The 23,254-nt window shown below is 39.7% G+C and overlaps 2 protein-coding genes across 9 annotated transcripts in view; one reads left to right on the plus strand and one right to left on the minus strand.

Annotated features, from left to right (window-relative positions):
* Window positions 1-7,373: 7,373 nt before the first annotated feature.
* LOC115991105 (CMP-sialic acid transporter 3-like) overlaps window positions 7,374-23,254 on the minus strand; it is a 30,603-nt gene continuing 14,722 nt past the window's right edge. For 5 of the 8 annotated variants that reach the window (XM_031114865.1, XM_031114860.1, XM_031114853.1 and 2 more), the window contains 5 exons: window positions 18,281-18,414; window positions 18,097-18,176; window positions 17,764-17,812; window positions 17,590-17,641; window positions 7,374-7,801 (listed from right to left, as the gene is read on the minus strand). In XM_031114865.1, the coding sequence (XP_030970725.1) occupies window positions 17,591-17,641; window positions 17,764-17,812; window positions 18,097-18,176; window positions 18,281-18,414 (314 nt within the window). In that variant the 3' untranslated portion in view covers window positions 7,374-7,801; window position 17,590. Of the gene's footprint in view, window positions 7,802-17,589; window positions 17,642-17,763; window positions 17,813-18,096; window positions 18,177-18,280; window positions 18,415-20,992; window positions 22,365-22,433; window positions 22,561-23,254 lie in introns of those variants that run through there. The other 3 variants (XR_004092172.1, XM_031114870.1, XM_031114889.1) reach the window with 3 other exon arrangements.
* On the plus strand, window positions 10,502-13,208 carry LOC115954857. The gene is made up of 4 exons (XM_031072828.1): window positions 10,502-10,594; window positions 11,605-12,165; window positions 12,246-12,446; window positions 12,738-13,208. The coding sequence occupies exons 1-4, from the start codon at window positions 10,502-10,504 to the stop codon at window positions 13,206-13,208; spliced, it is 1,326 nt and encodes a 441-aa protein (XP_030928688.1).

Raw genomic sequence — 23,254 nt, forward strand, 5'->3', positions numbered from 1 at the left:
CTCTCAAGCCTCCGCAAAGCAGCATAAGAGCACCAACAACCTCAGAGACATCGTTTGGCCCCCATTGGCAAAGAGATATGCCCCCACCACATAGAGTAAGAATGCCCTAGCCATCTGAGTTCGATCCTCAAGAGTCACCTAAGAAAGAGGCCTGAAGTCTGTAACAAGGTGGAAGTAGTGGACATTCTAACTAGGGTAGGCACGCCCCAATAGCTCCAACCTAAGAGTCATCCCCGACTCACCCTCTAGACTGATGATGTGCCTGCTGGATCTCATCCCGATCATCCGGTGGAAGTCATAGAGAGTCACAATCATCTCCCTCTCAACAATGTGAAAAGTATGGGTAGTATCCCACCACCTCTTAGCCAACGCCTGGCCAGCACAATACTGGCAACAGTTTGGAAGAAGGCATAGAAGTGGCTCGAAGCCGGCCGCCCTCACCCAAGCTTTAGTCTTGGTAGTCAGTGATCTATGCCATTCGAATAGGGTTTTAGAGTTACCCCTACCCAAGTATGACAGCAGCCCTTGAAAATGTCAAAAATAAGTGGATAAGGATCATATCGAGAGAAAATTAAGTGAAAGAAGAGCGTTACAACATGGGGCATAAAACTAATCCCACATGGCCAAGCATGCGTGCACATACTAGTGAGTATGTGTGTGCATGGTGGAAGCCTGTGTGTGCATGGTGGAAGCCTGTGTGTGCATGTTTTATGAACAAGCATGTATACGCATGCACGCTATATGCACACGCATGGCCTGAACATGCACACTCATATGCGAAGCATGCGCCTGCATGGATGAACCCAGAATGTGTTCATCGCTATTTTCAGCCCTCCTTGGATCAAAACCCATCCAAAACATGTTTCTACCTATCCTAAGGCATCAGGTTTTCATCTAAACCCTTCCTACAACAAAACCTAAGCAATTACAGGTCCAAAAACAGATTAAAACAGAAGATCACAGCAAAACTTGAAAGTGAGAAAAAGTTTGAAAAACTTACCAGTCCAAGCCGTGCATTGCTAGATAGGTGTTCCTCTGGCCTGTAAAGTAGTGGAGGAGCCTCATTGAGCTTTGTGGCCCCAATCCAGCGGGTGAGATTAAAGGTATCACTGGAAAGGGTGTAAGAGATCTTTGGAGCCATTTGAATTTTGAGAGAGTTTTGGAGGAGAAGAGAAAGAGAGAGGGATTCGGATTTGATGAGAGAGTGGAGAAATGAGGGAGAGGCAGAAGGTTTTTGTACAGAAAATGAAGAAGTTGAAAAGTTAGAAAGAAAAAACGAAAATGAAGAAGAAGATGAATAGTGATAGAAAAAAGAAATAGTTGGTAACCGTTAAGAAAATGAAGTGGCAAGAAAGCCAGTCATTGGCTAAACTACGTGTAGTTTAGGCCAGATCGCCAAACTATGTGTAGTTTAGTCGCCAAAAAACAAAAACGAAAAATCCATTCAAAATTTTACAGGACATTCCCCAGAGGCCTAGAAAATCACAAGTAATCCCCATGAGATTCCCAAAAGAAGAGAATCATGAAAAGTCAGAACCATCCCCATGGGTCAAAGAAGAATGGAATTTACAAAATTGCCCCTTTAAACATCAAAAATTACAAAAATGCCACTTAGTGAGTCAAGAAAATTGAAATTCACACTCCCTAGTAGGTCGATAAACTTTCTAAAAACTTCCCAATGAGTCAAGAAAAGGTAGAATTTGCATAGAAGCCCTCAAGTAATCCAAATATTGTAGAGAAATTCCCAGTGAGTTGAGGTTTACATAGAAACACCCCTTGAAGATTAGAAATTAAAAGAAAGCCCCATAATGTTTGGGAAATACCTTGAGTGAGTTTTTCACTAAGATTACCATCACCATAAGAAGAAATCAAACTTTGTGCACATATACTTCGAGAATTGAACATGCAGGCACAAGTCCTTAGGAACTTTTGAAACTAGAGCAGAAGACACAGATTTTGAGTACATATCATTCTTGGAATTGAACATGTACACCTAGACTTCTTGAATACAAAAAAGATTGAGGTAGAGGTGCAAGATACCCAGAACAGAAGAGATAGAGACAAAGGTGAAAGCCACCCAAAGGCGAAAGCCACCTAAAGACAAAAGCCACTCGAAGAAGTTTAAGGCAAAGATCCGTAGACGGACACCACAAATATGTTCCCTTTCTAGCTCGCAAGAGCATCTTGTTTGCTTGATTGATGTTTGTGGCCATGGGCTCTAAGATAGTGAGCTTATTGTTACTTATTTCCAGAGTAACACTTGTGGGACTTCAGACATATGAATCCCATGCAACTCTTCGGAGTTCCCCTTACAACTTAAGCCCACGTTCCCCAATGACAACATCACTCAAAGGCCCAGGGTTGATTTAAGACCCAATCTTGTGAATCTTTAGCTTGAACAGTGTTTTGGTGAAGAAAAATTGCAGGAAAACCCTTATGTATCTATACACATGTTTCATCCATGTGCATGCATACCCCGCATTTGCACACGCATGTAGGGTTTCAGATTTCTATAAGGAAAGTTTTTTGGACATAAAATTGTGCAAAGTGAATCCCACATTGGCTGGGAGCTGCCCTCCACCCCTCTATGATCACTATAAAAAGGCCCTTAAGGCTCTTTTACAAAAACACACCAAATTTACTAGAAAATAGTGAATCAAAGAAGAAGTTTATTCCAAACATCCTCAAGTTAAAGGTTTACTTAGTTGGGACTTGTTTTTGTCTTGCCTTCGAGTTTCTGAGTTTACCAACCTTCTGGTTTTGTCTTGATTAGATTGACTTAAGAGAACGGTCAAATCAAAAGCTTAAAAGATTTCTAGTGTTTGAGGTAAAGGTCTAACTTTGTCTCTTTCATTCTTGTTTTTTGATTGTTTTTATTCATGTTTTGTTGTTTTAATATCTTGCTTGTTAGTTTAGTTGTTTGGTTTTCATATTATAAGCATGATAGTTTTTTAGATTTTCTATTTTGATTGTTTGTTCATTGTTGTTTCTAGGTTTGTGTTTCTTGGCATGTGCTTCATGCAAATGTGTAACCCACGGTACTCAAAAAGGACAATAGCACAGAGTCACAAGCAAAACCAACCTCAAATTCCCTAGGGGAACACCAATTCAAGTGACCCTCCTAATTAAACAGTTCAACCAAATTAAACTTTGACCCTTATATTCACCCAACGAAATATAATGGGGTAGCTATCCATGGAACCACCTCACAACCCCTTAATAACATATGGGGAACCAAAAAATCTCTCCATAGCATTCGTTAATTTCCTACATTTTCCTAAGGTATCCTTAGAACACTCCCACATGATGATTTGAACCATAACACGGTTAAGGGAAGAAGCAATGACATGGCAAGAGTTACCTACAATTTCATCGCTATGCAGCAAATCTAGTTGAATATAGAAGTGGCGTATAAATAGAGGAGCTAAGGGAAAACTAACACCCTAGGCTAGTTGAAGGAACTTTCATCTCCAAAAACAAGCAGCATAAGAGTATTCACCACATCCTCCAAGGTAATGGTGAGTTCACCAACAGAGAAGAAAAATGTGTTGAAAGAAGGGGACCATCGGTGAACCAAGTGTCTTGGCCTCTTAATGTCCATGTAACCATCTAGGTTCCTTAAGATGGCAACTAACTTCAGAACCCCAGCACTATCCAAGCATCCAACAAAGGCCGCATTTGAAAACTCCTCATCAACCCATTCCGCCCAACCACTGGTATTACGCACTCCAAAATCAAAGAATATTAGGACCTCCTCTTACTTCATCCATTTTATCTAAATATCCAAAATCTCTTTTGGATCAAGGACTGAAGATGAACTCGCAAAACCTAATTCCCAAAGAAAAACCAAGAATGGGAAGAGGGGACCTCAACCCATGGGAAATCAGAAGGAAAAAGAAACTAGAAGTATACTAGGGGTCTCAAAGTGACAAGGTGTGTCATTCTGGGACCTGCTCTTGTTCCCTAAAACTAGAACTCACGGAGCATCCTTCACTATAAGCATCAAAGGTTGAAGATGATTGTTCTTTCCTTCTATGTGAAATGGAGGAAGCCATGGATGAGAGCTGAATGAAGAAAAAAAGAAGAATTGAGAAAGAAAAGGGAACATAAAGAGGGAAGATTAGTCTGAGAGAAGAAATGAGATGGGAAATCTTAGAAGATAAGTTTTGTCTTGAAAGAAGAGAGGGATTTGATTGATGGGAAGTACATAAAGAAAGACAACAAAGGTAATAATGATGTGAAGAGAGAGAGAGAGAGTTTTTAGTGGAGGCAAGTTGAGTAATTAAGTCTTGGGGGCTAAGTGCCAGATCATGATAATGGCTAGAAGAAAAAGAAGAGGTTACGTAAGGAAAGAAAATAGGAAGAGGAAATTGTTCCACTCTCCCACTTCCTCAAAAATAGGAAACCTGCATTTTCAGAAAAGGGATAGTAAAAAAATAAATAAAAAAATAATAGTAAGTACAAGTAATCAAAAAGGTTCTAGATGAACCTTTTTTTTTTCCACTCACATATGGGGCTATGTTGTCCAAAAATTTTCAATAAGGAAAGCCCAAATCTAGGAACTGAATTGTGGACCTTGAGGGAACTAAGGGACCTGTGGCCTAGTGAGTGTTCTTGCAAAGGAAACTAAAGAAAAGATATAAAGGTTGGAGTAAAAAGGCCCAACCGCAAAAGAAAGCAAAGAAATAATAATAATAAAAAGCCTTGTATAAGGAGCAAGTGACCCAGGAGAAAAAGATCCTTGAAAGGGATCCCCCAAAAAGCCCAACAAGAAGGAGAGCAAACCCTAGGAAGCCAATCAAGGAATTGACTATCAGGATCGAGCTCCTTGGGGGAAAGGAAAAGATGACAGGGATGTATGATGTCCTAGCAAGTTTTGAATTTTGAGAGTTGAAAATCAGCTAATTAATGTGGAGAGTTCAAGCAACCTTGGCCAAAGAAGCATGGGAAAAGAGGAAAGGTTCTTGAAGACTTTCGGAGCTAATCCATCTTAAAGAATTATCTATACCACTTTTAGTAAAAGGCTCAACAAGTAGAAGTCACTATCAAGACTAGAGAACCTTCTAAATGTCCCTTTTAAAACTTTGAAAATGGGTTCTGCCTTGCTAACCTCAAAAGGCATCTAACTTACCCAAGAAGACGCCTTCTATGAAGGGAAAGACAACCATGACACTTTTAGACATAGGTTCCAAGAAAAATTAAGAGAAAATTAAGAAAGACATCCAAAGTTTTGGACCAAGGAGACTAACTCCAGTACCAAGAAAATGGGAGAAGATGGTAATTTCATACCCTCCAAGACCAACATAAAAGGAGAAGAAGACAGCCATGGCAAACAACTCAAGTAGCAAGCAAGAAGAAGAAAAAATACATAGTAGAAAAAGAAACTCAAAAATACGAGGGAGCTTTAGAACTTAGGTCGAGTTCATTGAAAGAGGAAACATTGTAAAAGGTCCTTCTTTAGTGATATCCAAGGAACCACACTGATCCAAGGGTTCAAATCTCACAAGTCTTGTGGACCCAAAAGGGCCAACCAAGTTTGTGACCTTTAAGGCTTACGGGCTTTGTGAGTCTCCTTTAAAAGAGGACTTATCTTATTTGAACCTTTGACTCATCTAAATAAAGTTCTCTAAAGTATTTATGCTTGCTTTATGTTATTGTTCTCTTTTGATTCTTGCAAGGTATTGTGTATTTGTTGTTATATTTGCTTTGTACTTGCCTTTTGGAGCTTTTGTGACTTATGCACAGATCAGTTCAGTATAACAGCCCAAATAGGTCGTTGTGAACTAAGCCCAGTTCATCCATTTGACACTCTTATTTTACTCTAGGTCATTTTCAACAACCCAAGATACCATATTGGGTTTGGGCCAGAGGAACCAACCTAAAAAAGGGTCCTACAGTATCAATTGAGTGATTGATTTATCAGATAGATTATGGGTTTTTGAGAGTGAGAGAGAGGATTGTCCCACCATTAAAGACTTTTGGGGATGAAAGGAAAAAGGTGAGGTGAAATTGCTTTCGAAAAATAGAGGTGGTGAACATAAATCATGAACATGGGTGTTCTTTTCTCTTATTCTAATATTTTAGAGATTTATGTTTTCATTTTCTTTGGTTTAAAGACGTTGGTATGAAAGCGAAATTTTTTTTTGAAACAATAATCAATTTCTCACATGCACAAGAAAACTATGTAACTAAGAGATGAGTTGTTTCTTTAATGTCATTGTGGAAAGTGCACTTGGTGAACTAGTAGACTTTCTGATTTAAATCAAGATCTATTCCCTAAAAGTTGCTTGGATTCTTGAGGATATTAGTTTGATTTGTGAAAATCTGTTTTGTATCATTTGTTAGTGTTTTGTAACGATGTAATCAAGTTACCCTAATTTTTGCTAGTGCTACAAAAGAAAATGAGGAGGTTTTTTTTTCTTTTTTTTTTGGGAGAAAGGAGGAGGTTATTGTTTAGTTGAAAGAATGTCTTTCATTTCTCTTTTCCATTATACAACATGATATTGAATAAATAAAGACTACAATCATTTCTTCTAAAAAAAACTGATGGCAATTAAATAAATTTCATATCACAAAAATTTCTCCAAGTTAGTCCTCTCCTTATACTCAACAAATTTTTTTTAAATGATTAAACAAACCATTTTCTCTCAAATCAATTGCTTTCCCTCTTAATTTTTCATGAACATTCCATTTTATGATTTGAGGTTTTTAAATGGCCCAAAAACTAAAAATGTGATTCTGCTTTCGTGAATGAAAATTTTGTTCATATAATTATTTAGAATTACAAAACATATTAATGATATTTTGTGGAAGTAAAACAACAATAATGTTTTCTAGTGCATGTTGTGTGTTGCAACCAAACACACGAAACAAATAAAATTTCTTGATGGGCAATGTTAATTACACACACCATTTTACACACACAAGTGAGTTTGAACTGAAATCGTGAGTTAAAAGACACGATTCTAGGTTTTACAGTTTCTAGAAAATGAATCAATTTTCGAAGAAATTATTAAAAAATATAAAAACCAACGTTTCTGTTGAATCTAATCAGAAGTTTCCCATGCATCCTATTAACTTTCACATAAACATGTTTTGAATGTGGATAATAAGCCGGTTAAGACTGAATACAAACGGTCCCAAAAATTAAAAAAAAACAGTTCTTTGGAACACATTAACTTTTGAAATAGCATCTTATATATAGATAGAAGTGCTTTAGATGCATGGTTCTTTATACAAACCACTCTGAGTTTATATTCCATGACCAAAGATGCCCCCTACAATTAAACAATATGCAGATGGTTTAGTAGAAAATGCTGATGATTGGCGTAAGAATTCTCAGCCAACTTGACACAGTTAATGCAAGTCTATGATTTCCAGAGAGAAAATTGCTAGATCTTTTCATTTACTTATCTGCAGGAGGTGTACAATACAGGGCAACAGTAGTCCTCATACAACAAGGACATAAAGGTAGAAAAACATATATGAACATGTATAAAAAGGAATATATAGTTTTCTCTACCGAGAAAGAGGATGAATACAAAATTTCTACCATTCGGTAATTGTAGCTTTCATTTATGGTAGATCTTGACTAGCTCAAAGGCCTTAATATTTCGAAAACAGGTTACTAGAGGCTGAACAAAGTTTCGGGGTGGATCCCAAGAGAGATGAAGAAAGGAAGTCCCCAAAAGAAGTAATCAATTTTCTTTATATATAAATTTTATTCTATTGAGTTACTAAACCAGTGCCATCTTCTCTCCTGTCTGATGAATCCAGCCAAACGAATATGTAGTCCAACTTCCTGAAATGGAATCATATAAATTATGTAACAAGATTCTTGAAAGATACATTTGTAAAAGTGATTATGAAAGCTGAATGGGTTGAGACTTGGGCAAAATTGGCTAAAGAGTAGCTTTATAGAAAAATTTGAGGTGGATAGCATGCAGCTGAAGTTAATTAGAAATAGACTGTTTTTGGAACTCAAGTTTGTCAAAATCGAGTTCCACCTAGAAAACTCGATTTCCAATTGATTTAGTCATCTGACATGAATTTAAAAAAATAATAATAATAACACGCGGAAAACGTACCAGTAAGAAGTTAAGCCATTAGTTCTATGTTAGCCCAAGAAGAAATGTTTCTCAATTAACTCTATTGAAGCCTAATTGCGTGTTGAGTTTTCAATGGGATTTGGTATTTGGTGTCCTCTACGTGGCTCAATCTCAATAGAAAAAGATAATATATATGACATCAGGTTCTTCCATATCTCAAGCCAAATGAAATGCACTCCCATTTCCCACAAAGTAGTTGGCTTCGCAAACTTGTTATTTCTATGCCTTTTTGTTACCGGGCTGGAACTCGAGTTTACTAAACTCGAGTTCCACGTGGTTTTTTTTTTTCAAATTATAATTCCACGTCAAATCTAGACTAATAGACCTCGAGTTTGCTAAACTCGATTTTGGGTTGGAACTCGATTTTGACAAACTCGAGTTCCAAAAATAGTCTACATAACTAATTAACTTCAACCACATGCTATTCACCAAATTTTTTTTTTAAAAGTTACTATTCAGCAAATTTTGCCTTGAGACTTGGGATGAGAGAAAACCAACAAACCGAATGGTTGATTTTTGAAGATGAAAATAGCCAATCACCAAGCAGCTCAAAGTAAATAAAAATGTACATCGCTCAGCCTTTGGTCAACATCTATGAGTGAAGAATGCAAGAAATCCAAAATAAATCAAGGAGATTACAGTATCTATTGCTGACACACACATTAGTCCAAAATAAACCCCCAAAGCTAAGAACCCTCTCTATTTTCTCTCTTTCTAAATAACCATAAGTAGACGGGTTTGGCTTACCTCCAGTACTTTCTTAACTAGAATCTCTTTTTGTTTTAATAAGAAACTAACACATCACCTACTACCTAAATAAAAGATAGAGATTAAAACCAACTACCACTTGTCATTGTATATTTAAAATAACAAGAAATGTCTAATTAAAAAAGTACTAGAAGTAAGTTAAAACCCTAAGTGGACCCTTGTATAGTCAAGTCCTTACTAAAGATTAAGGAACAGTATCAAAGTCTATAATCTGGTTGCTCTGATGGGTACTTCTCATTGTTTTGAAACCAGGACCATTCAAATAACTAGACAAGGGAGAGGTTGAGGTTTTTAAGATCAAACTAGGGTTCAACTGAGGTCAAACCATGAAAAAATAAACATACTAATTCAATTACAAATAATAAATATAATAGTTTGTAACATGTAGGGTCACGATTCGTGGCGGACCGTAACAGTGTCGGGTTCGCACGTAAAACGGCCCTAACAATATCATTTGTAGAGCGTGGGTTTGAAAGGCTAGGCCTTGATCGATAAGCGGTGGGTTTTTCAGGGGGTTCATACAAGGTTAAATGATCGTCACCCCTATAGTACTTCTCATGGAGGTGGGCTGGGAGGCTCTCGTTTCTTGGCCATTTTTTCCCCGCCCCCCTTTTTTGGCGCACCTTCCTTTTTATTATATAGTCCGGCCTGGTTGATCCTGACCCTCCACTTGTAGGTCAGGCGGGAGCTTCTCTCTGTGTCCGTCCCGTCAGCCATCCCATCTAACTTTCTATTAGTTGCATGGATCAAGGTTCACACTGTCCAAACGTCTTTTCTTTTCAACCATCTCTGGGTATTGGCAGGTGCATTTACTGAAGAAAGGACGCATTTTCTTTAGTCCAACTTTCACACCCTGCTTCCCTATGGGCCCCATTTCGTTCACATCCCCTGGAGGGGGGCTGTTTGGGGGTTGCCTACACCGCAGTGTGGGTCCTTCTATTACAGCTCCGGAATACCGAGGACAGGGTAAGTCCTCAGCCATTCCCTTCGCCACGTCGGCCATTGACCATTCGTCCTCGGCAGGATACCCCTTCGGCACGGGTTCTGGGCCCAGGTAGAGTTTGGGCTGGGTTGCAGACCTCTCGAGCCCACAATAGCCCCTCAAAATCCTGCTATCCGTTCCCTCGGACGGATAGGTGGGTTTTGATGACACCAGGGATCAGCTAATGCCTAACAATCCTCGTCATATATCGATTCCCAAGGTTTTTCACCTGCCCTAGGCACGTCCCCAGAGCCGTTCGGAAGGCGAAACGTGGCCTCATTAAATGCGGGCGGCTTGGTGCTTCCCACGTTCAACGGTGTGATGAAAATCGAACGGTGATGATTTCCTGGCCTCTTCAGGCGGGAAAATGGGCGTGCAGGTTACCCTAGAAAGTATAAAAGATATTCTGGAGATGGATTCGTCTCTCCAGTTATATACTTAAGAGCTTTAGCGCGTGTATCCAGGGTTCATCTGAACTTCCGCCCAATTTCAAGTTTATCTCAAGCACATATAGCTCATCCGAAGCGTAACTCTCCCCTTATGTAAGTTTCCTACCTTCATTAACTCGCATTTTTTCTTTGTCTGGGTTTATTTCTCTCTGGCTCCCTTTCTTTTCCGTCGCGGGTTAGGTTTGTGCTAGTAGATGACAAAGGCAACTAAATTGAGGTTGAGGAAGTTGGTCAACACTGATGAGGCGATGAATAAGTTCATCGTTGATTATAATATTCCCCCCAATGTAAGTCTGGAGCACTGTAAGATGGGGGAATGGCACATTAAGAGGGGAACGGGCGCGGTTGTAATTCCCGTCCTTGCCTTTGTAGAGGGAGGTATGAGAATCCCTATGGGGCAAGTGACAAGGGGTTACCTCAGGCATTTCCGTTTAGCCCCTACCCAGTGTGCCGGCAACGTTCTTAGGATTTTGGGTTGCGTGGACGCTTTAAATGAGAAGATGGGTTTAAGACTAACCCACCATGATGTAAATTGGTGTTATAACCTCCAGAAATTGAAAGGAAAAACCTATTACATGGGGTCAAGGGACGATAGGGTTCGGTTGATCCAGTGCCTTCCTGATTCCAACAAGGGACTGAACAAGGATTTCCTTATTGTCTCTGGGGAGTGGCATGATGGCGACCCATGCCCCGTAGTAGAAGGAGAACCAGGTGGGGTTTCAGGAATGGAAGAGGGATAACCCTTTAATCCATTCTAATCTAATGTCTTTCGATAACTAACCATACATATATGTTTGTTGTTTTTGTAGATGTACGTGCCTATACACGGCATTTTCATTTAGTCAATCGGGCGGATTTGGAGACCGTTTTACAATCGGCAGTTTTTGTGAATGACAGTGATGGCCAAGTCCGTGCAGCTCACAAAATACTAGGGTACCCTCCAGTTCAGAAGTCGTTTGGGGACGCAAAGCACGTGATCAGTGCCCGCCGTCCCTGGCTTCCAAAAATTACCGTAGTAGAAAAGGGATTTTTAATCTCTCAGGAGCCAGCTGTCCCCAAGAACATCCCCCTGGTGGGTCCATCTTCATCTCATCAAGCAGCCGAGGACGAAGGTGAACCCGATCTGACGGAGGAGGGGTTCAGGGTTTTTGATTTAGTCTACCAATCAAAGGACCCTCCTGGTGACCTAGGTGACCCAGCCTTGTCCGAGGCTGAATTGTCGTTAATAGGCACCTCTTCGCAAGCCGAGATGGGAGTCAAGAGAATACCTTTAACCCCCCTTCTCCAACTCCTCGAGACCCAACCAAGGAAGGATACCCAGGAGGCACCACAACCCGATGCTCCTCCTCCACCGCCTCGACCCCTTACAATCCAAACCCGGTCATCCTCCACCAAGTCCCAGCCACAATCCAACCGCCCCGAACCTCCCACCCCCTCCCAACCAGCTCAGTCCCCCAGACCTGAAGGTGCTGATTCTAAGAGAAAGAGGAGTCCCAAGGGCAAGGACACCGCGGATGAGGGAAAATCCCAACCTTCAAAGGAGAAGGATGAGGCTCCGCGTACAAAACAACTGAAGCTCGAGCCCCAAAGTAAGGGCAAAGGACCCGCAGTTCAAACCCCTCAAGGCAAGGGGAAAGGAATTGATTCCCAATCCCTACCGAGCGCCTGGCTCCCTGCCCCAATGCTTCACGGGGGTCCATTACTGGAAACGGCCTCCCTGAGGGACCTCGGAGACGGCGAGGGTGAATACGTGGCGGACGCATTAGGGAGAACCATATTACTCCCTAATGATATGGACGAGCTGAAGAGAATGAGGATGCAGGAAGTTTTTCTCAGCACCAAGAGATGCTTGTGCATGGTAAGATTTCTGGCCACCTAACACCTTATCATCCCTTGTTACCGGTTTACCGCTCACTACGCGTTCATCTTTCTTGACAGGCTCTCCAGGCAACCTATAGGATGAAGGAAGAGGTGCATGACAGGAGTAAGGCAGCCGAGAACGAACGTAAGAAGCGCATAACAGCCTCAAAAACACTCGAAGCTTCTGAAAAGGAACTCGCTAAAGTCAAGGATGATTTAATAATGACTACTCGCGAGAGGGATAATGTCTCGGCGGGCCTTGATAGTGCCCAGAAACAGGCCAAGGACCAAACCAAGCGCGCAATTGAAGCCGAGGACCAGCTGCGAATAGCCAAAGACCTAATCGAGGATTTGAATAAGCAGCTGACCGTGGCCTTGCATGAAAAAGGAGTGGCAGACTATGCCCAGGATGAAGCCGTACGGGCAAAGCAGGAGGCCGAATTTGCCAGGAATGAGGCAGAGGCTGCCAAGAATACGGCCGAGGATGATGGTTATAACATGGGAGTAGCCGAAACCCAAGCCACCCTTAAGGCGCAGATTCCTGGAGTATGCAGGTTTTATTGCTCTCAGGTCTGGGAAGAAGCATTGAAGCGAGCTGGAGTGGACGCTTCATCAGATTTGTGGAAGGCAGAGAGCGTTTTCTACCCGGCGGCCATCCGTGACACCACTTTCACTAGCTCTGTGACCACGGATGCTCAACCCGAGGAAGAGGTCACCCCGTCGGGAAACTTACAAGCCAGTGGTTCTACTAGCAAGGCGCCCAAAGAGGGAATACTTCAAGATGTGGTGGTAATATCGCAGCATGCGGATCCTGAGATACCTACAGAAATTACTGAACCCAAGGTGGGCGTTCAGGTGTCGAGTACAGAAGAACTAGCCGCTCCTGCACAGTTGCCACAGGCCATTCCCCTTGTTGTGGTCACTCAGGGTACCAGTGTTGGCCTTGTTCAGTCTTCCTTAGAAGAAACCGTCATTCCAGGCATTGAAGCTGATCCTAATCCCACCTCCAAAAATGCAACCGACAAACAAGCAGAAAAGTAGAAGCCTTGGTTGGGCTTTTGTATTTGCTTCTATTTGAACGATTAATTTGCCTCTTTTCCTTTCGCAAACTTCCTAATTTATCGATAGTTTCCAAGTATTTGAACATGTATATATTTGTTATCCGCCCTTGTTAATGCGCATTATTTGCTTATAAACTCTGCGCTGACTCATTTTAATATGTACAAATAACTATGCATGCAAGACATTTAACACTATGTTCCCCAAACTCTCATTTACTTGTGCCCACAGAGGCCTTAGATTCATTTCTAACCTTTGTTTTTGCGAAGATATAAGCACCATTTTCGCCATCACGCAGAGTAGCTAAATCTCGTTTAGTGTTTAGTTTTCCACATCCAGGTAGTCGGTTTTCCCACAGGCTTGAGTCCGAGGACTATGCAATGCCTTGGTTCTGTCCAAAACCTAGTTTTCCACATCCAGGTAGTTGGTTTTCCCACAGGCTTGAGTCCGAGGACTATACAATGCCTTGATTCTGTCCAAAACCTAGTTTTCTCTTTGTATGGGGCCTTGGCTTGCCTTTAGCTCTAGGGGAGCTAGCTCTTCAGCCAAGCCCCTTGAGTTTATCTATACGGTTAACGTTACCAAGCGCCTAGTTTGTTCTGTACGAGGAGCTTTAGCTTTTAGGGGAGTTAGCTCTTCAGCTAAGCCCCTCGTCAAGAAACGTAGCCCCTAGTGAGATTTTATACTTGAACTCTATAACCAACGGTTAGAAATAACAGAGGAAGTGTTTCAACCTACCACCTGCGCCAACACGCAAGCCTTTCCCACAGACGGCGCCAATTGTAGGGTCACGATTCGTGGCGGACCGTAACAGTGTCGGGTTCGCACGTAAAACGGCCCTAACAATATCATTTGTAGAGCGTGGGTTTGAAAGGCTAGGCCTTGATCGATAGGCGGTGGGTTTTTCAGGGGGTTCATACAAGGTTAAATGATCGTCACCCCTAGAGTACTTCTCATGGAGGTGGGCTGGGAGGCTCTCGTTTCTTGGCCATTTTTTCCCGCCCCCTTTTTTGGCGCACCTTCCTTTTTATTATATAGTCCGGCCTGGTTGATCCTGACCCTCCACTTGTAGGTCAGGCGGGAGCTTATCTCTGTGTCCGTCCCGTCAGCCATCCCATCTAACTTTCTATTAGTTGCATGGATCAAGGTTCACACTGTCCAAACGTCTTTTCTTTTCAACCATCTCTGGGTATTGGCAGGTGCATTTACTGAAGAAAGGACGCGTTTTCTTTAGTCCAACTTTCACACCCTGCTTCCCTATGGGCCCCATTTCGTTCACATCCCCTGGAGGGGGGCTGTTTGGGGGTTGCCTACACCGCAGTGTGGGTCCTTCTATTACAGCTCCGGAATACCGAGGACAGGGTAAGTCCTCAGCCATTCCCTTCGCCACGTCGGCCATTGACCATTCGTCCTCGGCAGGATACCCCTTTCGGCACGGGTTCTGGGCCCAGGTAGAGTTTGGGCTGGGTTGCAGACCTCTCGGGCCCACATAACATAAAGACCCAAAAAGCTGACTAATGGTTAGCATGTCAGACAAATTTTTTTGTGCGGGGCCTGGTTTCGAGTCCCTATGCGTGCATTTTATCCAAATTTTTCCAAAAACACACTCTCCCTTGAACTGGTTGCATAAAAACTGACTGAACCCCAAATTCAGGTTGAACCAGCCGGTCCAGTCTGGTTATGAAAATTAGTATACAGCAAATTTTCAGATTAACTTTTCTTCATCCCACTGGAGAAATAATAACAGAAGTGAAGATTTTTTTTTTTTTTTTTTTTTTGACTGAAATGCGATAGAACACAAGTGAAGGATTTGATCGTGCAGGTTATAGACATTAGCCTTGACAATTAGCTTTTAGTTACAACGAACTTTTTTCAGGTTTGGGATTTAGATAGGCAAAACTGTGAAAGTGCAAATGTCAGCAACAAACATGATTCAGACTTTTAAATGACATCTAGACCTGAATACCCAACTCTGAGACAAGCTTGCAATTATTTAGATTGGTTTGTGTCCACAGGCAGTTTTTAAGTTGTAAGATACTTGAAATATATATTCCTGAATTGGTTGCCAAACCACTGGCTGGACCTCACCAGCCAGTCCGGTTATGAAAACAATGGTGCTTCTTTCCCTGACTCCTACGGAGACTCTATATACCCCTTCTACCATGGGCCCATCACACGTAGGGTCCATCAAATGGTGTGAATTCAAACATCAGCACAAAACAGTGGGGTCACAAGATGCTACTTGAATAATTTTGTTACAGTTTTTGGTGTTTGTATTTCCTCTATCTTATACAATCCAGCTCTTTTAAGTGTTGACTGCTACTTAGACATTGCATATCACTTGTCTAAGATCTTTTGATAAATAAAGCAATTAAGAAAACTAGAAACTATACATAGGTTGGTGTAGTAAAGTACCCCAAAGATTACAAATTACAGATAAAGAATCTAAATAATCCAAAAAAAAAAAAAGAATACATACTGCACCCAATATACGTACACCGAAACAGAGCTCAAAAAGAAAATGCTTTAGTCTGCTAGGCAGCACTTCATCTCCTTCAAATTCTGTTATTCCTCTCCCTCCAAATCATCCACATCAGACAAAATGGAACTAAATTCCAAACTCTCCATTTTCCTTCTTTTTTTTTTTTTCCTGTATACAGCCCATGTACCTAGGTAGCACTTCTTTTCTTTTTTTAATGAAATTAAATAATTAAAAGGGGGAAAATTTCTAAACTCTACAACAACTAATATTTTCGGCCAGTGTCTTCGGCATAAGCCCATTAATACCAAACAGCAAGAATCCTAACAACAAAATAATTTCTTGATATGGAGGAAGGTAGAGAAGCCACAAGGACATAAAAACGGCAGTACATAATATTTTCCCTCATCCATTTTTTAGGTGTATAAGTATTAGCATTTCGATGATTTTCGCCAAAATTTTTGCTATCACTGGAAAAGGGTAAACACCTGCTCCCCACTCCCTTCCCAAAAAAGAAGAAATAAAAAAGAGAAGGTGAAGTGCAATTTAGTCTACTTTCATCAACACAAATTACCAGTTCCATTGTTATCATTGGGTATTTAAGCATGAAACACAAGGAATCAAGGAAATTTTTATGTAGAACACACACAAGGGCATTGCCCACAAATATAATTTTCTTGCTGAAGCACATTATCAACCAACGGAAAACATATTTTAGTGAAAAAGAACTTCAGCAAAGATCTAATTGCCAGTGATTGCACTTCACTTGCATTTATTGTAGGCCACTAGCTTTTCTAACATATGTAGCATGGTTTAACACCTTTGGTATTGTCTTTAATTTTAAATTCGGTTTCAAAGCTTCAACTGGAGTATAGTATCTGTTTTTTTTTTTTTTTTTATTCTTTAGGAAATTAGGGCAGATATATTACAGAATCCAGACTGCAAAAGTCAAATTATATATATGGTGAGAAGTGTGAGGTCATTTGTTTTTTCAATGATGAAACTTTATCAAAATTTAACTTAGGAAATCTTAGTTTTATTAAAATTTTCAATTATACATCTAAACTGACTGGATATTCCAGATCCATCATTCAAAAATTTTTAAGACCCATTAAAGCATGAAATCCTTCCAGAAACTTTACAGTTGGCTACCTACCTAGAACCAATTTCAATTTCAATTTCAAATTTGATATCTGAACTCTGCCAAATCTTTCTTCAGCTAAATATTTGTTTGTTGCAACTAGCAACCGAAATTTGGAATTGACAGTGATATACTACAGCTGCAAGGGATAATGTAGGTATAACTGTAGATTGAGTGATTGATCGAAACAAATAAAGCAATACCCTTTTTCTTTTCCATTTTTTCCTTTTAAAAGAACGAAGGCTTCAAAGCCATGAACAACGGAGGTATGTAGGGAAACCTCTCTCTCTCTCTCTCTCTCTCTCTCTCTCACAAATAACTTTTCTTCATTTCCTAAATAATAACACAAGTGAAGGATTTGATTGTGCAGGTTTTTGGTATTTTTTTTTAAAAAAAATGCATTAGCTCTTAGTTACAATGAACTTTTTTCAGGTTTGGGATTCAGATAGGTGAAAGTGCAAATGTTAGCAACAAACATGATTCAGGAAATTTTAAATTTTGACATTTTATTATATAATAACGCCTCAACATTATCTTATGTAGAAATATTATTCTTCTAAATGACAACTAGACCTGAATACCCAACTCTGAGACAGGCTTGCAATTATTTAGACTGGTTTCTGTCTCCACAGGTAGTTTTTAAGTTTTAGCAAGTACTTCAAAGGCGCCTCTTGTTTCAATTGACTGGTAAAAGTGATTGAGATGCTCCTAGAACCAGAAAATTGTAAAGTTACCAAAGTTACCTTAGTGGGGAAGAAGCGGCGCTTTCTCATCACATCCAACACGGTGGCTTGCCTGGGATCACATTAGGTAAAAAACAGAAAGGAATAATATAATTTGAGTACAAATAATCAATTAAATTGCAACAACAACTGTTCTTACAAATATAACAAAAAACTGTAGCTGAAGATTCTTACATCCTCATTTGCTCCAGCTGCCATATTTACAAATGATGTATCCTTTGACCTGGAATATCATGTGTGTAAGTAAAGAGAACATTTTGGCATCTATCAGCTTCATGTTTCTTATTTCACACAGATGAAATCAACTAAAACTGATAGTCATCTAAGATAAATAAATTAAAATAAACCTTGATTTCACAAGAAAATAACAAAAGAAACTTCATTAGCATGCCCGACTGCACATTCACAAAAATATATAAAAGGATGCCAATGGATGTGAACCACCAAAGACATGAACTAGTTTACATATATAACTTATAAACAGAATCAAAGTGGACAAGCACACACCTTTGGTTGTTCTGATTGTCGATCATTTCAAAATTAACATTCTGTGGTTCGTCCTTAATCTTTGAGAGTGGTGAAAAGAACTGTACAGAGACGTAATGCATAAGACAAGTTCATAAGATAGAATGGAGACTCTCCCTCTCTCTCTCTCTCTCTCTCTCTCTCTCTCTCTCTCTCTCATATTTACCTGATGCATAGAAATGAACACAATAGAGATTCCTAAAATAAAGTTGATAGTCAGTGCATGACCAAACAGTGCAGCAGATGCTATTCCTGTAAAAATTGTTGCAACAGTTGAGGAATATTTTTTCAAAATTGTATCTGCAAGCATCAAGAAAACTGATTTAGAAAAGCACAAGGAAAATTGTAGTGCAAACCCACCAGTTTGTGAAAGATAATGCTAAAATACCAGTATTAAACTATGATATGGATGCTGTCATTTTTTTATAAAATAATATAAAATTATAATAGATTTGAAATGTTCTTTTTTTCCCTTTCACAATTAACATGAGCAGCTGAACAGTTCATTCAGACCAAGGTAGAGACTTCAACTTAACTCAGTGGCTCAATGAGCGAACCCATTACAGAATTCACAACATAATAGCTTTGCAGTATGGCCTTTTCTAGTTGTCTGGGGGGAGGGAAATTTGCTTAAACAATTGTAGTGCCCAGCTGGTCATGATACCACAACTAACCTCTCTCCTCAGACCTAGTTGGTAGCGAGAACAGGTTCCAAGGTAGTAAATAACTTTGATTGTCTCAGCAAAAAAAAAAAAAAAAAAAAGAAGAAAGACAAAAGAAGTCTGATTGCACTTTAACAAGTGAAATGCAGATATCATACCCAGCCATTTTTCAACATTTAACCCTAACTAATAAAACTGACTGATGCCCATGTTCTCTTCTCTGTTTTGTTATTTTTTCCCCTCAACTTTAAACCATGAACCTATAAAAAAAAAATGAACATAAGACCCAATTCCATGTATATCCAACTAGGATGTTTCCTTAGGGTCACAAGAACTTATGTTTAATAAAACTCAGTTAAGCATTTTGTTCTTATTTTTATGCCTTTTTTTCCTTTTTTATTCAAGCAAGGCCTCAAACCTTATTCAAACAAGGGTAGCATCCTGGCTGGTCATGATACCACATCATTGTCAAGTGGATTTTTCTGACAAAATATTCACCCCTGTTCAACTAACCAAAAATTTGAGAGCACAGTGATTTCAATCCTTCCATCAGTAACCAAAATATCTTCTACTTCGAAACAAAAATTCAATCATTTAAATATGGCTAAGACCCGCATGGTAAAAATAATGGCACCAAACTGATTTTTAAACTGTTCAACTTTCAGAAGTAGTGTATTTGACTAGAAGCCAGGCTATTAGAAAGGCAGTGCACATAGGCTTGAAAATTACTGTCAAAATCCAATTTCAAAAGTTAAAATCTCCACCACTGAATTTAAGAACATGGAAAGGCAGTTTATGGTCAGCTACTTCGCCACTAAAACTGAGGTTACATGTGGAACATGACAGCACAAATTGGATAGAAGAAATTCATATTGAATTAACTCTTTTTTTTTTTTTTTTTTGATAAATAAGAAAGATGTATAATCAAAAGGCAACTTTATGCATAAAAAGCATAAAGCAAACCAATATTTACAAAGAAAAGAAAGAAACCAAAAAAAAAAAAAAATGAAGAAGAAGTAGAAGAAAATTAATTACAAAAGAGCGAAGGGATAGAATCACTAGATGTGAGTCTCCAAGCCCGAGACTAGTAAAATAAAGATCCGCTAAAAGCAGCAAGCAACTGATTTCTGAAGCTATCCAAGTCCTCAAAAGTCCGCCTATTGTGCTCTTTCCACAAACACCACAATAAGCACAACAGAACTAAATTCCAAATGTTAGACAAATGCTTCCCCAACCAATTCCACCAACCAAAAAGCATATTTGGAACCGTTCTTGGTAAGACCCACGAAATCCCAAAAGATATAAAAACCAAAACTCCATAATAAATGAGTCTTCTCACAATTAAGCAGGAGGTGATCCACAATCTCCCCACAACGACAACACATAATACACCAATCAACAAAATCAAAACCCCTAAGTCTCAAATTATCACCTCTACAAATCTTATTCCAAGCTACAATCCAAACGAAGGAAACATATCGAGGGGCCTTAACTTTCCAAATACCTTTCCAAGGAAAGACGACAGATAAAGAACCTTGCAACTTATTGTAAAACAAACGGATGTAAAAATCTCCATTAGGCTTCAACTTCCATCCCATCCAGTCCCCATTATCCGTAGAAGGTATTGGAGTTCAAAAGACGAAGAAAGCCATCCCCTGTACCCATCTCCCAATCATTAAGATCCTGAATTAATCGAACCCCAACTTCTCCTTTCCCTGCCCCCAGCCTTGTCAAAGAAGACTCAACGGAGGCCTCCCTATCAATGGCAATACCATACAGCCTTGGGAAAGCCAATTGGAGAGGCTAATCCCCACACCACCCATCTTGCCAAAATCACACTCTGATCCCCATCCCAACAACAAACTGAGTATTTTTGCTAAAATCCTCCCAACCCATACGGATACCTCTCCATAAACCACACCCATGAACACCCCTACCCAACTTAGAAGTCCACCCCCCCCCCCACTCTTCCCCAAACTTCAGAGCTACCACCCTCCTCCAAAGCCATTTCCCTAATGAAGCTTTGTTAAAAGTAGTTAATTTCCTTATACCTAAACCACCTTTGGCCAAAGGCACACACACTTTTTCCCATCCTACCAAATGAGTCTTATTATCACCCCACAAAAATTCCCTTTGCAACTTTTCAATTCTATTAGCCACATGAGTAGGAATAGCAAAAAGCGATAGAAAATAAGTAGAAAGACTAGATAACGTACCCTTGAGCAACGTTAATCTACCACCTTTTGACAAATACAACTTCTTCCACCCAGCCAACTTTCGCTTAATTTTTTCCAGGATAGGATTCCAAATTGAAGGAGATTATGAGAAGCCCCCAACAGCATGCCAGGATAAGACATGGGCAAAGTTTCAATCTTGCAGCCCAAAATCTTAGCCAAAGCATGCACATTATTTATCTCCCCTAATGAAACCATTTCACTCTCCTGCACATTAACCTTCAAGTTTGCTACTACCTGAAAACAAAGTAGTAGCATCCGAACATGAAGGATTTGCTCCACATCTGCATCACAAAAAAGAATAATATCATCTGCAAACAGGAGATGTGAAACACATTCTCCACCGCCCTACCTACCATCAGCCTTGAAACTATGAAGTAAGCCAGCACCCTCCATTCTCTTCAACATCCTACTAAAAACCTCCATCATGATCAAAAACAACGTAGGAGAGCAGGTCCCCTTGTCTCAATCCCCTAGAACTACCAAAAAAATCAATTGGAGACCCATTGATCAAGTACAGAAAATTGAACCGTGGATATACAAGTTCGAATCCACTTACACCACTTCTCCCCAAAGCCCATTCTCTTCAAAAAATTCCAGGAGAGCCTCCCAATTCACATGATCATAAGCTTTCTCAAATTCGAGTTTACAGATGACCCCTAGAAACCCACTCTTCAGTCAACTATCAACACATTCATTTTCAATAAGAACCGAGTCAAAGATTTGTATTCTGCCCACAAAGCTATTCTAAGATTTAGATATCAACTAATCTAACACCACTCTCAAACGATTTGCCAAAATCTTAGCCAAGATTTTATACTCCCCACAAACTGATAGGCTAGAAATCTCTGACATTGGAGGCATCATTCTTTTTTGGAATTAAGGCAATGAAAGTAGTATTGAGAAATTTTTCAAATTTACAATGTTGATAAAACTCTTCAAAGACAGCTAAAACGTCTTTCTCCACTACTCTCCAGCAATGGTGATAAAAAGCCATAGAGAAACCATCCGGACCTAAAGATTTATCTCCTTCCATTTCTCTAACAACCTGAAAAATCTCCTCTTTCTCCTTAAATTCTTACAATTTTACATTATCAGAATCTTTTGAATTCAAACCAAACGGTAATGGAAATCTTTTCTTAATTCCTTTAGTGATTTTTGCCCCTAAATTAGGTTTCTCTTTAAAGCGCCCATCTCCAACTCTCACGGCTTCCAGACCAAATTTAACACCAATATTGCTGCCCACCACCACCGTTGCAGGTTTTGACACCTCTAATACCCCCATCCTACTCTTGTCTTTTTATCACTGACAATAGGCTGATGTTTATTAACCATACTCTTTGACATATCATCTCTGCAAAAGATCAGGAACGTTGAAGCGTTAATTTTGTATTATGTTGGTGCGTAGTAATTTTTGCAATACCTGAGACCCCCAACGCATGTTACTTTGGATCAAACATCCGTCACAGTTCAAGCCCAAAACCCTTCCAACCACACTGCCTTGCCTTCAGGAACGATGATAGACCTCCTTAGCCTGCCAACTTTCAAGTCTGCCAGAAATAAATAGTGACCAAACAAATTAGAACACCTTTGCAAAGTGTATGCAGTATCGCCATCTCGAAATGTAAAGAATTGCTTAGGATTGACCAACCCCACAGACGGTATGCTCAATATTTTTCATTAACCATTGTGCTGCCTTCTTACCCATAAACACTGAATTCATGAAGCACTTACCCCTTTCATAAATCCGTACAGCGAAAAAACTACCCCCTTCCTCTACCACCATATCTATCGTTGAAGATACAAACAATTTTCAGGCTAATTAGAGGTAGTCGGGCCTTAAAAATAAAGTGCCAAATCGCTTTACATAAAAAGATATCAAATGAGGATCAAATACCCAAAGTAGAACTTTGACCAAGATTGTTTAGAGGAAAGAGAAACTAGCCATCCCAGAGATGGTCAAATAGACACATCAAGCTTCAATCTTGAATTAACTCAAAAACTAAACATACTAGTTCTAATAGGAATGTTTAGTTTCAGCAGAGATTGTGTTAGTCAAAGTTCAACTCATTTAAGTTTGTAGTTTCTCTATTGGATGCTTCTTGCATACTTGGGTTGCAGTGCTTCTAGCGCATTTATTTACTTTCAAATAAATATATTAAATAAACCCAAAAATTAGCAGTTGAGGATATGTTATAATTTAACTGGTGTGTGTGTGTGAGAGAGAGAGAGAATGGAAGCACA

This window comes from Quercus lobata, chromosome 1 (assembly GCF_001633185.2).
Source record: "Quercus lobata isolate SW786 chromosome 1, ValleyOak3.0 Primary Assembly, whole genome shotgun sequence".
NCBI classification, from domain to species: Eukaryota; Viridiplantae; Streptophyta; class Magnoliopsida; order Fagales; family Fagaceae; genus Quercus; species Quercus lobata.